This window comes from Kryptolebias marmoratus, linkage group LG14 (assembly GCF_001649575.2).
Source record: "Kryptolebias marmoratus isolate JLee-2015 linkage group LG14, ASM164957v2, whole genome shotgun sequence".
Classification (NCBI taxonomy): Eukaryota; Metazoa; Chordata; class Actinopteri; order Cyprinodontiformes; family Rivulidae; genus Kryptolebias; species Kryptolebias marmoratus.
In genome coordinates, this window is record NC_051443.1 from 20,655,864 (window position 1) to 20,670,508 (window position 14,645).

General features: G+C 36.9%; 1 protein-coding gene across 1 annotated transcript in view; it reads left to right on the top strand.

The window, feature by feature from the left end:
* Window positions 1-14,645, top strand: part of LOC108232644 (poly [ADP-ribose] polymerase tankyrase-1) — a 77,663-nt gene that overhangs the window by 26,384 nt on the left and 36,634 nt on the right. The window contains exons 5-6 of the mRNA XM_017410561.2: window positions 1,198-1,234; window positions 3,230-3,305. Coding sequence (XP_017266050.1) covers window positions 1,198-1,234; window positions 3,230-3,305 — 113 coding nt within the window. The remainder of the gene's footprint in view (window positions 1-1,197; window positions 1,235-3,229; window positions 3,306-14,645) is intronic.

Below are 14,645 nucleotides of genomic sequence, written 5' to 3' on the forward strand. Positions count from 1 at the left end.
CTTGTTAAATATTTCAGTTCATTAATAGAAAATGTATTCACTTATGCAGTTGTTAAAATATAAATGTATGTATTTTAATTTTTAATTTTCAAGGAATGGTTTTATATAATTACTTATTGATATAGAATGTGTTGAATTGGATTGTCTCATTTTTGGTTCCCCATGCACAATAGGCTTCAATTTTTTTTTTTTTTTTTTGTTCACTGAGAAAATTTCACTTTCTGGTCAGTTTTTTCTTCCTATTTTTTTTTTTTTGTTTGTTTGTTTTGGTCCTCTCAGGGTGTGGCTGCAAACTCAAATTTTTTTTTTTTTTTTATTCAAACAATGGTTGGTTAATCCAAGTAAAAAAAAACAACAAAATTATTACATTTTTTCAATCAGGTATTAATAGTCATATAGTTATGTACAATATTTTCACCATTTGTTGATTTCTTTTTAAGCCAGTTAAAGTTTTAGTATTATTAAAGAAAGACCAGTATGGGAATCTCAAAAGACCATTTTCCAAATGTAAAAGTGAATGTAAAAGACTCATGTCCCCATCACCCATGTTTGTGTCCCAGGCAGAGGAGACTCATATCCAAAGGTGTATTTGTTGTGACTGTAGCAGCAGGGAGCAAGACCGATAGATGGAGAGGGAGCTGGAGAGAGGGTGACGAAGATAGGGGGAGGGGTTTGTTTATTTCTATAGCTTCTTCTTTTTTTTTTTTTTTTTAATGGCAACTGCGCCCCCTGAGTCCAGAGAAGAAAAACAAAGGTAAACGAATACAGGAGAAGCAGGAGGGAGGAAGAGACGGAGACGGTGATTGAGAACAGACGATGGGACGCAGCCCGGGCAGCGGTCGAGACGCTCGAGACCAACGCGCTGAAGGAGGGAGGGATGCACGGACACACGGACAGATAGAGGAAGAGCGCGTGCCAGCCCGCCGCTCGTCGCCCAGACAATGAACGTGCTGTGGTCGCTGCCGGCAACACATCGTCACGGCAACCGTAGCCAGAGGGGTGCGCGCTGAGTGAGAATGGCAGAGAAAGAGTAGGAGAGGAGGGGGTTAGATACAGAGGAAGATGGTGTCTTCCCTCTGTAGATAGTGTGTGGGTCTTTCCATGTTTGTTCTGTCTGCTGGATCATGTGTGTCTCTGTGTGGTTGATGTGTGTTAGTAGCCACTTGCCTGACACCATGATCTTTTGTAACCATCTAGGTGAATACAAGAAGGATGAACTGCTGGAGGCAGCAAGGTGAGTACCAGACTCTGCATGGTCTTTGTTTTCATTTTGTTTCTTTCTTCTCTTCTTTTCAAACCTTCTTCCTACTTTGTGACTCCCCTTGTTTTCTCTCCCTTGTTCACCTTGTGCCTTTATTGCCCCTCCTTTGTCTGTTTTCTTTTTTTTTTGTAGCGCTTTCACCCTTGTGTTTATATTTTTATCCTAATCTCTGGTTTATTAAGCTTCTTCTAATCCATGTTATTTATTTATTTTTTGGTCTCCTTATGTTTTAAATGATTATATATTTTCCTCCCCTGGCATGAACACACCTAAACACACTCATCTCCCACACTGGTCCAGAATATCAGCTCTCTGAAAGCTCAGTACCGTACTTGTGGGCCAGAGATACTTGCACATTTTTGAATTTCTTTTTTTTTTTTTTTGGTTGCAGGCAGTTGATGTGGGCTGTGTGTTTGTGTTTTTCCTGCTTTTGCATGTGGAAGTGGAACAGCTCTCTCTTTTTGGAAGTGTGTGTGGGTGGCTGAGCGCTCGATGCCTCAACAGAACCCCTCCCCTCCCTCTTCCAGCCTCGCTAGTGCACACAAACACACAAACACACACATAAGGGAGCAGCTGGTTTAGCATAGAAGCACCCCAGAGTATTATGGGGTCAGAGGGTTGTTTTTTTTTTGTAGACTGTAAATCCTGTGTGGCTGTCTCACAGCTGAGCCTACGACTGGCTTATCACCTAAGTTATTCGTACGCATTTCCTTTTTGTTAATTTAGTGTTATGGTTATTCATTTCAATTATAATAGTTATTGCTCTGTTTTATTATGGTCCATATAAGCTTATTGAAATACTGAGTGTAGAAAGTGCAATAAGTATGAATGGCTTGTGAGAAATGTAGATGCTCTGAGTACTTTGAAAAATATTTGTTAACACATATGGCAGCTAATGGTTAAAATGGAAAATACACTATGCTTGAAATCATATTACTAAAGTGGAAACAAACACATTTTTTTCTTATACCATACATTATCTTAGTACCTTTTCACCTTCTATTTAAATTATTGCTAAAATAATAGTAGGAAACATCAAAATCCTGTTGTGTAATTTTATTTTTAAGTCATTAACATACAACTTACATAGTTTGGGAAACTTTAATAAGATAAAAAGCAGAGGTAAAAGTGGGTGAGCCAATAATGCATCCATCCATCCATCTGGTTTTAAATGATGTTGTCTGCAACACAATAAAGTTGCTTTTGTATTTGATGACAGCTGCAGGTCTAACAACACCACTGCGGTTAGACTGTGAGGATGTTTGGAATTGGAAGAAAGCGTGATCATTAAGAAGATGACAATGATTTGGGTAAAGGATGCAAGAGGAAGTATAAAGGTATAGAAGGACAAAAGAGATAGGAATAGGAGTTATCATAATGAGGTGGAAAAGCATGAGTCGAAAAGTATGAGGCATACGAGACAGCTCAAACTTGTATGTCTTTTTTATTTTGCATTGTGAAAAAATTTGAAAAAAGAAGAAGGAAGGCTAAGTCCCATCTAAAAGCAGAAATAAAAAGAAGAGTCTGAGAGCAGACAAACATAAAGAAATAGGACAATAGTCCTTTTTTAAGCCACCTGACAACTTCTTCTTTTATGGTTGTCAGAGGGATGATGGTTGGATTGGATGTTGCTTTGGTAACTCTTCCCAGTGTTCATCCAATGTCAGGGCAGTGAGCCTAGAACCAGAAAGCACAGATCTACAATAAAAACCAAATCTCACCACCTCTGCAGCTAGAGCTAGCTGTTAAAAAGAAAACAGGCGTAGATTTTCCTTCAAACCATTCCCTAAATACATTTCTGTGATTCTGTTCCACAGCAGATAAAAATTTCTCAGGCCTTTCCCCCTATAGCTTCAAGCTTCTTATCACATCTTCCCTCATATTACCCCCCTTCTTGTTTCGTTACTAATCCTCTATGGTAGCGATTATTTTCTGTCTAATGTGGGTTGGTGTGTGCACATTTTTCAGGAGTGGAAACGAGGAGAAGCTAATGGCCTTGCTTACACCGCTCAACGTCAACTGCCATGCGAGCGATGGCCGCAAGGTAGGAGCAAAGTGCACGCACACAAGGACATTATTGCAGTAACAAGCTCATCACTGGCATTTTTTGTGTGACTGCACCTTTAAAGGGTCATTAGGGTTGCAAAACCAACCAACTAGTAGATTATTTTATTTCATTTTTGTCAGGCAGAGAAGTGAAACAAATGCTTGCTCTGACAGCTGTGGGCCTCGGCTGTTTCAGATAATCTGAGCACTCACCAGCAGGCATTAGTGTCCTTTCTCAACTGTCAGTCATTAAAATGAATAGATGGAGACACTAAACCTCCACTGAATGAATGGCTGCATGTGCTGAACAATATTGGTGTATTACAGTAAAAGAGGATCCTTGCAGAAAAATGGTGAAGTCCGTAGGGAAAATTTGAAGAAATGTTTGCAATGTCTGTTGTTTAGTTTTTTTTTAGTTTTTTTTCCTGCAGAATAGAATTGCTTACATGTAGTAAAAATGCATTGACATGAATTTTATCCCCTGCTGCTGTTTTTGCTTGCGTTTCTGTGCCTGTTACCAAAATGTCTAATGAACCACTGGATACATTTTAATGAAACCTTTGGAAAATAATCATTGAATGCACATTTACAATTAATCAACTTTTGGCGTCATCCTGAATCAATTTAGTTGACACAGCCAACTGACCATAGAAAACAACAAAAATAAATGGCTATAACTATTTTACAGATATTGACCTAAAATATGATGTGCTTGTAGCTGAGACTGATTCCCAGCACATATTCTCAGCACTGACAGATTGTACAAGATCTTTATTTAAATGTTACTGTTTACTATTTGGAGTCAACTCTTTCTGTCAGCAAAACATCTCACTGGAGGGATTTAAATGAAACTTTTCAGAAATAATCAGTGGATGTACTTCTACAACTGATTCACTTTTGGAGGCAACCCATGTCAAGATGACTGCCAGAACCAACTGACCTTAGAAAACACAAATTGGCTATAATTCAGTCAATTTTACAGATAATGAGCGAACATTTGATGTCATAGTAGCTGAGAATCATTCACAACACTTATTCTGAGCGTGACATCTCAAGATAACGCATGAAATTATGCTTAATGTTTTTTTCAAGGTTTGACCCACACAGCTACAAGGCCTTTAACCTTTTTGTTCTTTTGTTATTTGTATGTTAGATTTTTTTTTATTTTTTTTATCCAACTTCATTCTTATTACTAAGCTGAGAAGATGTCAGTTGTACAGGTCTATATATAACCATGAATAAATTTATTTTACCAAAAAAAGTACCATTACAGCCTAAGCCAAATGAGAGTGAAGTGGAGCAAATTGGTTTGCACAGTTAAAAATAAAGTAAAAGCTATTACCCACATTGGGTTTTTTTTTTTTACCCACGGTAGAACGACTGAACTCAAGGAAATCAAATCAGCAAGTATTCTCAATCTGGCAGATGAGACAGTGTGTCTCAGAAGTGCTTCTGATGGGCTCAGAAGCCGTGTGGAGGATGGAACAAAATCACATTGCATCTGTGCAGTCAGAGACTCATGCAGGAGAGGAATCCAAGAGAAAGACTTCAGGGCTTGAACTAATGCCGGGTGTGCTAAATGAAATGCCAGGTATGACAGAAACTGCACAGGCCTGCAGGGAAAAAGCTCTGCATTATCGTCCTGTGGCTCCAGCATCCCTGCATGTGTCTGTAGAAAGTCCTGAGCCTTAGGTTTAGCTCTGCTGCTCTCCAACAGCATGTCTGGTTTAATGCTGATTAGTCCCCAGGTTGAATACGTGGAAGAAAAAAACCAGACATCTCTGTACTAGTTTTGTGTTTTCCAGCTCTAAGTGAAGTAGTCCCTCTGCTTGCCATATCATTGTTTTCCCATATGTCAAAACTATAGAAACTTGATTTTTCATGTGAGCAGAGCAGCAGTGAAGCTTCACTCACCAGGAATGATTCTATAAATAGTTAGTTTTTAATTATGTCACATGCCTCTTGTGTTGTATTCTAAAGTTTTATTCTTCTGAGTATCAAGCAGTTTTTGAAACAGCACTTGAATGATTTAATTAAAGAACTACAAGCAAATATTTTCTTTGCTTTCAGGCCAGGCTATATTGCAGTTTTTAAACTTGATTTGGATTTTCTTTTTATTGCCCACCACCAAAAGTAACGGCAGAGCAGCGTTTTTGCCAATGCGTGTGTGTTTTTTGTCTGTGCCATTAGTAAAAATATCTCATGATCCACTAGAGTGATTTTAATGGAACTCTCAAAAGTGATTTTTTTAATGAACATCTACAACTGATTAACTTTAGGAGTCACTCCAATTTAAGATTGCCACCAAGCTAATCAACTTTAGTTAATACAAAAATGGCTATAACTCAATCAGTTGTACTGATATTGAGTTAAAGGTTAGTGTTGTAGTCGCTGACAATCATCCTAAAAGCACACTGTGAGGGCTATCTGTTGTGCTGAAACTATTTCATTTAAAATTAAATTAAAAATTAAATCATGAACCACTGGACAGATTTTAATGAAACTTTCAGAATGGAATACTTGGAGGTATCATCGGAATCAGTGGAGTCAGTCTATATCAAGATGGCTGCCACAACTAATTGATCAACACAACAATGGCTATAACTTACTCAACATTACAGCTGGTGTAAAGTTTATGTGGCAGTAGCTGAGAATCGCCCTTAACACATACTCTGAGCACATATTGCGAAATGTGCCTGTGGCAGATGGCTGGGGTGGCCATCTTGAGTTAAAACTCTAACACGAAAGGCAGCTTTAAGGAATGTTCGACCTTTAATTTAAAATTAGAGCAGTGTTCTCTGTAATTTATTGGTTGCTATGACGACTGTCGGGGCAATCTATGACCCAAAGGAAGTTTTTTACCTTTTTTACTTTTGGTAACTGTCATATAAATGCCAGGTAAGATTTGATGAGGCTTCTTTTTCTGTAATTCTGGCTACTTGAGTGTTGTTGATGGTGCTCAGCTGCAGCTTCTGTCCTTTGTGTTGCTTTAATTTCCATTTGACAGAGAGCGTCATCTCGCTGGTATCTGTCCAGGTGGTCTGTTGGGAACGTGATACCCCAAGGAGAAGCCATGCAATTTAAATTCTTTTAGCGGCGCAAGGGACACAAGATCATTTCAGAATGGCAAAATTTAATGAACCATGAGTAGATTAATGCAACCATATCCAGAAAATAAAAATTGTACTCTGACTGATGCTGAAATGACCTCCTCTGTGCAGTCGTCATTTATGCTGCTCTTTAATTGCACTGACTGAGAGCAATCATGCAGAGTGCATCTAATACATTTTCCTGCCAGTTTAGTTTCATCTCATTATGTCCTGGGAAGTTACTACTTGTACGGAAATTATTGTGTGACTTAGTGAGAATGTAAGTTAAGTAAAATATGAGTGTGTAATTGAAAAATGTTGCAGTTTATAGAAAATTGATAAAACTGCATGTTTATTACAGAGCTACAAGTAAAGATGGATATGTTACCAGTCACAAAGTTCAATACAACAAAGCTTGAAATAAATGATTGCCTACAAATCAAACTTACCTTGAGATCTAAAAGGTATGAAACTATTTGCACTATTTGAACATGTGAGTGTTGGGTAACATTTAGTCATAATAGCCTTTAAGATATGCTCTGCTTTCTATAATAAACAACTGATAGTGTCTACATCATGTCTGAATCACCTGTTTTGTGAGTTTCTATGCTTCTGATTGTTTTTAGTAGCGTACCTTAAATTTAAATGTTTGAAGCCTTATAAACAGGCAGGCACAAAGATATCAGTGTGTTAGTTTAAAATATGATCAGCTGTTGAGAAGAATCTAAATAATTTCTAAATAATTCAGTAATTCGGAGAAAAATAAATAATAGATTGTGCAAAGGTTTCTTCTATGTGGGTTTTGCTGTGATAATTAGCTGCAGCATCTACTCATTTTTCCTCAACGCCAATGGGAGAAAAATCTGATCAAAAGTCTTTGATCTTCAGCTAGTTTATATATCAATATCTTAAGCTGGTCCTGTCCAATTCCCTTTTTGTTCAACACAAGGCAGCATGTTTACATTGTGTTGAATGAAGTGAGCGCACTGCACGGTGCTTACTTTGTTCAGTCCATTTATATCGATAAAGCATGTCCTAGATAAAAATAAAAAAAATCTTTATGACACAGCGTCCTGATATGGTATGAGAAAATGGCATCTCTGTGTGATAATGCAGCCTCTCATCTGGGAGACAGCAGTGAAGCTGAACATTATTCCATCAGGTGGAGTAAAAGATCTTGTTTTTTTGAGTTGATAAAATATATGGTCATTACAAATCTCATGAGTGTGTTACTGACTTTAACAAGCAGTACAAAGGGTTATTTTATTTTGCTTGTTTTATACAACCAGTATCCCCATGACACGCTAGTTTGAATTATTATGATGGCAGGACCCCTGATGGGGCTTAAGCAACAAAAACACTCTTCAAATTTGTCAGTAATAGTTTGATTTTTCTTTGAATATTCAATCCCCTCATTCCCGTCCCATGCTCTTCTCATCCTCCTACCACTGCTCAAAACATAACACCAACTTGCAGCAGTTTATTCTTCTCACATTTCCTTTTTTCTTCATGCAGGGCTTGAAGACACAATTATCAGCTCAACAACACTGTTTAAAAGCAAAGAAAGCAGTCTTGACAAGTTTGAATTGCAGCTGCAGCTTTATGATTTAAAATAAATAAATCATGTTCATACGGTTGGGACTTGTGGTGAATGAAGGTTTACTCACCCTTGGTCCTGCCCCTGAAAATCCTTCAAATGAAACAAAGACTGGGTACAAAAACATGCTGCTGCTGCTAAATCGGCTAGCTAAGGATCTTTATTTTCATTCATTTTAACTATTTATTTCTCAATGGATCAGTGTGGAGGGTGATGCCTGTATTATGACAGGAAAGCTGAGCTCACCTTAGACCATAGTTCCACTTTGCAATCCTTTCAAAATAAACTACAATAGCAGAGGTGGATGCTTTTCGGAAGGGGGGGGGGTGTATGGTAGGTGTGTAGATAAAGGCACTGCGATGGGAAAAGCACTGTTACGGAACAACTCTGCGTGTCACTACCAGTTGCTGGTGTTTGGAAAAAAAAACAAAACTGTCATGACAGCCTCATTAATTATTTGAATTCGCCCATTTTAACTAGGCTGAATATTTTTGAATGTTTGAAAATCACTGCACATCCTTAGACAGGACAAGTTGTTCTGAGAGAACTGTCTCTTGTGCAAACTGGAGTACTTTATGTACTGTTCATTCTCATGAAAATGGGAATTATGGGTCTCTGTCACTTTCACAGGCATCTTTGAATGAAACTGTAAAGTCCATCAAAAATAATGTGACCAGTGACCAAACATTGTTGCTTTCACAGATCAGATATCATGTCTAAAAAGGTTTTATAAGATTTTTTTCTTGCAGATATGCTGACCTTGCATTCTTTAAACAGCTCATAGTAATAATGACCAAACTTAAATGAGAACATCTATATGAATGTCAAGACATAATGGTTCACTCAGATAATCCAAATTGCCTCACACAAATCACATGAGCACACTAATGATAACCACAAACAACATTGCAAAATCCTGGAGACTGATTTTAATAAGGCTTTTTATTAAAAAAAGGCATCTTCCTCTCATTTCTGTCGCTCCTTTTATTGTTTTCACTGTCCTGCGTCTCTCCTCCCTTAGTTAAACTCACACGCATAAACAGATTCTGAGCACAAACATTCACTGCAGATAGCTTTTGGGAAATTAAAAAAAAAAATCTAGCTTTGCACAAAATACACAAAAGGAGAGGCGACGCAAACAAAACAAAGTAAGCAGACAAAACTAAGGGAACACTTTATACTCGGGTAGGTCTAAGCAATTAATTGTTTAACTGACGTGTTTTATGTGTGCCTGCTCGAGCTCACCTGATTCAAATAAATGGGTCATTATCAAGCCTCTGCAGAGCTTGATAGCAAGCTGTTTTATTTATTTGAATCATGTGTGTTGGAGCAGGAAGCCATATAAAATAAACAGAGCAGGGGGGATTATCAGGACCAGAATTAGGAAACAGTGTTTTATCATGTGCTTTCAGTTTGTTCCTAATGCTTTAAAACTAGCTAAACTTTTTATAGCAAGACTAAGCATCCGAGTAGCTGAGGTAAACCTTTTTTATTTATGTTCACGTGTTCACATCTACATACAGCTGCAAGTTGCTTTCTTTTTTCTCATAAGAAGGGGGGGTTTAAACAATGAAACACACTGAGGACAGTTTGGATCAGTAATGTCAGTTTAATGTTGGTGAAGCAGAAACAGTTACAGGTGCAGGCAGGTAAGAGCTCCCACAGAATAAAAAGCTGTGCAGGACCTTTGGCTACTTGTGATTATGCTAAATTGGAAAGTAGGATGAACAGCGAACTTCTATCACTGAACATGCAGGGTGGTTTTTAATTAAATATAGAATTAGCCTGGGTTGCTTTCCTTCATATCTGAGAACTGTTTAATTTTGTTAAGCGCTGATGTCACAAAATGCAAAGTCGAGAAATATTTAGGGTAACTTATTTTTCAAGACGAGAGTTATTTTGTAATTTATTTGAACAATTCTCTAATAAGGATGAGTCCTACTTAAAACTGTTCCTCTCAGAGATGCATAGCTGATTCATTCAAGAAAGAAGGAGACAAAATTACAGATTTAGCTAAAACACACACACACACACAAAATGCTTTGTGAAAGGATTTGCCCAAATCATATACTGAATGTTGGACAAATTACTTGAGCTTCAAATCCATGATTTCCTGTTTGTTATGCAATGCAGAGAGTGTTTATGGAACTCCACATCATTATTTTTTCCAGATAGCATGTTTCTTTCAGATGTGTGTACCAAACAAAAGGATAAAATTCACCAGTGATTGGGAAAAAAAAAACATGTAGATTTTGTGCAGAAGTACATTATATCCAAAAGTTATTTATCTTAAGTAAAAAAAATGATCATGAGTTCTGATATTGATTGTATGCAATATTTCTGAGCTCAGTTATCTTCAAGTAGCCATATTCTTTGGGCCATGTAATGAATCCAGCTCTTGTGATCCGTCTCCCCCCTTGTAGTCGTATATCTTAGCTCCTTATTCTGATTATTTTCTTGTATAGTACAGGCGTCCCAGTGTGTATATCTACGTGTGTGTGCATAACCACAACCACTCAAATGATTGAGGAGCCATCAGAGTGGGTTTTTTATTAACACAGCTGAGTGGAGAGTGTTATCAAGCCACCTCTGTAGAATCCTACTGCTTACTCCCATACACACACATGCTCATATGGCTCTAACATTGTTTCCTCTTGGAAATGGTCTTTGGTTTCCATCCATCCACAGTTTACACTCCGAGATCTGATGTGTGCCTAAACTGGTTTCCATGTTTGTAGGCCTTCAGCTTTACTGACCATCAGCGACCTTGTTAAACCAGTATTCTGTTTAGTTTTTTGTGAACACACTTCAGTTTTTGGTTTCTGTTGACCTCCATCTGCTGTTAGTGAGTGTTTGTTGTAATCTTGTGATCTTTGGATCTTGAGGTTAGCAGAAGCATCACCCTTTTGTGTCTGTGTTGACACAAATATCAAAGCTATTAACAACAGAAGAGCAAGATTAAAATTTCAGTTGGAGAATAAAAAAATAGTTTAAAAAAGAAATCCACTGAAGCCTTGTTTAAATTTTGATTATAGGCTTGTCCTGCTGACAGCACCATGCTGACTGACAGGGAGTATCATCTGTCTGATGACTTGTATCAGCAAAATTAAACTTTTAACAACCGCAAAGTGCATATTTGACTTTTGATGAACAGGTCTTAAAATGCAGTTTGTTTGTTTTTTACCTGAGAGTTTGTGCAATATCATCTGCCTTGATGAAGAACTTATAAATTTCCTCAAGCAATCCCAAAGGATCATGTTAGACAAATATTTTTTTGCAACATTTGTAGTTCGGACAAAGACACAAATGGAGTTTTCTTGTGAGTGAAAAGAAGATTTTCAGAAATCTTTTCCAAGATAGAGATTTTTAAAAACCTACTTTTTTGGTGTATCCATGTGCATGCAAGATATGGAGCTTTTCACAAACATAGAAGACATAGAAGCCTGTTTTGTGCATGCCCACTTTCTTTTTGTGTCCTAGAAACCAAAACAATTATGAAGTCATTTTAATGGCATGGTATGGGTATTTCAGCCTATTTTCTTAAAAACATATTTATTTTTTTTTCAGAAACAAAGAAAAAAATGGCAGTTTATAAATATGTGCAATATTGTAGATGGGGCCAATGTACAACACAATAGATTTTTTTTTAATAGATATAATGCCACATTTTATTTAAGTTAAGATGCTAATAAAGGGTTTTTGTTATGTTACAATGGATTTCAATTTCAATTTTCAATTTCAGATTAATGTAACCAAAATATTTTCTAGTTAGATACGTAGCCAGCTTTGCGAGCTATGAATTTACATTTATAACTTGCCATAGAGTCAACCTAATTTAAGATGGCCACCCCAGCTAATCAACTTTAACCAACACAAAAATGTCTGAAACTCAATTTTATAGATATTGAGGTTAAAATTGGTGTGGTGATAGCTGGGGGTCATTCACAACACATACTCCAAAAGCTATCTGCATGCACAGAATATTTTTGGCATGCAAGGTGGCACTCAATATTCATTCATTCAGGAAATGTTGGGGTTGTCAAAAAAAACAAGTGATTAAATTTTGGTGGGAAACCAGATCAGCATCCAGACCTTACTTTTTTTTAATGACCCCATAGCCTAGGTGGAGGTTTACACTCGGAGTGCTTCTAGTTCCATCTTCAGTACTTTTTTCTTTGTATCACTTGCCTTTGTTGGATTTATCAGCAGCAGTTTTTTTATTGGAAGAAGGAAAGGCTCCTGTGTTTTCCAAGAATTTTGGCCCAAAGTTACTGTTTTTGGGCTGCTGAACTCAAACGTTCCATGGAGTCCTGAGCTTCCCCCCCAAAGAGTCAGCACATCTAGCTGGGAGGCAGAGCAGCTAAGATAGACAGGTGATGGCTTAGATATCAATGTGTGTGTTTGTGTGTGTCTGACTGCACGAGTGTGCATGGAGAGCATAGGATGAGAGCTCTAGCTGCGGGTTATTTATCTTCCAAGATGCTTGCAGAGCAGAGCTGTCAGCAGCTTCTTACACTGTGTGTGTGAGTGTGTCAGTCAGAGGAATAGCGGACAGTTTTGCTAATATGTTTATTGATCCAGTCATCTGACACCGCTCATCTTGTTAGAGCTTCCACCTTCTGATGTGCAGCCATGACCTGAGTACTTAAGCAGCGAAAAACTTTGTAGAAAAGAGTATTGCACTAGTGTTAAAGTGCATATTTTCCATTAATTTAAAATGTATTGAATAACAGATTTGTTTGCATTGTGATGTACACAGCCATTCAGGTCAAACAGTAGTGATAGGAGATTTTTTTTTTTTGTTTTGTTTTACAAAAACTTTTTTTGGGTGACGCTGTTTGAAGTGTCAATCCTTCAAAGTAAAGTTGAGGAATTTCATCACCACGCACATACACACGCTTAAATGACAAAATGGTCCAAATCCACCCACCCTACCCCAATAGATCATTTCTCATTGCTATGGTAACTGCTGACAGCTAGCAGTCACTGTTGTCATGGGAACAGCTTGACAGGCTCGTAAAGAGGAGTGGGAGAGAAAGGAGGATGTAGGGAAGGTTGTGGAAAAATGGAAAACAAAGAGAAAGAAGGAAAACAGCAGATTAAACACCCCATGGATGCATTTTTTAATGCAATTGTCTCGCATAATTTTTGGAGAGGTCATTTTTCTAGCTTACATGGCTGTGAAAGCAAAACTTAAATCATTTTAGAGTATGGGCTTTCAGAGTTTTAGTCTGCAGTGTTTCTACAAAGTGGATAAATTTAAATTTTAGGGAAAATAATTGCTACCAGGTCATGACATTTTTTTTTGTTTTTGCCTTTTTGTTTGAACATGATGAAAAATGTTCCTCTCCTTCTGCATTCCTAATTTTCTTTTCCATTACCTTTTATCTTCCTCCCCTGAAAAGCTTTTAGAAGATTACAATTCAAGAGAACAGCTTTATTTATTTGTTATTGTTCAATATCAGTATGCTACCATTAGGGTTAATTATATTGAACATATTTTGCCGTATTCTTTTCACAGAAACTCTTACTGGGTGTCAAAGGGCATTATGCTAAAAAAAAAAAGCTATTAATTGGAGGTTAGGGGTGGAAACACCTAGCTAGGTTTACATAATTAATAATCACTCAAAAAATAAACCGGATATTAATATGAACCAAGCTAGAAGGACAAATCAGTTGATCATAAACAGTTTTAAATTACATAGAAAATTATTTTTTCACATTTGGATAGAGACGTTCTACTTTTACTCACATGTGAAATGATTGCATTGCCAAGTAGCTTCACTTAAATTAGAATTATTACTTCAAAGTTGTTTTAAACCTACAGATAACCAATGTGAAAACCATTTAAAACCAACCATTGCTTTAAAGATGATTTGCATCTGACATCTGAATTCTAAATGTATGTGTCACTTTTCTTCGCTGAAATATTCTGGAGAATATTCATGTAGGGCAATTGTTTAAACACTTAAATGCTAATCTGCTGCCACTGACTGAATCTGAGTATATATATATATATATATATATAAGAGTGTGTGTGTGTGTGTGTGACTGCTGCTTAGTTATTATTCTAAAAAGCATTCATTTATTAATGAAAGCATTTAATCTTCTTTTCCTCTCCCATTTACATATAAAGTAATGTCTGTCAGTTATTTCCAAGCAAATAAATATTGTTAAATTCAAAGCAGTTTAAAATAATAGAATGCAGTGGAGGACAGACATGTTTAAGGGGGTTATTTTCTATTATTGCCCACCATAAAGGCAGCACAATAATGGTTTTGCCCACGAACTATCTCATGAATAACTGAACAAATTTTAATGCAACTTGAAGAAAATAATTATTGGGTTGATCTTTATGACTAATTAACCTTTGGAGTCAACTGAATTTACGATGGCTGCCACACCCAACTGACCTTAAAAATACAAACATAAGCCAATTTTATAGACATTGACCTAAAATGTGGGGTGGTAGTAGCTGGCACAACACATACTCTAAGCACTACAGGTGCTGGTCATAAAATTAGAATATCATGAAAAAGTAGATTGATTTCAGTAATTCCATTTAAAAAGTGAAACTTGTATATTATATTCATACATTACATACAAACTCATATATTTCAAATGTTTATTTCGTTTAATTTTGATGATTACA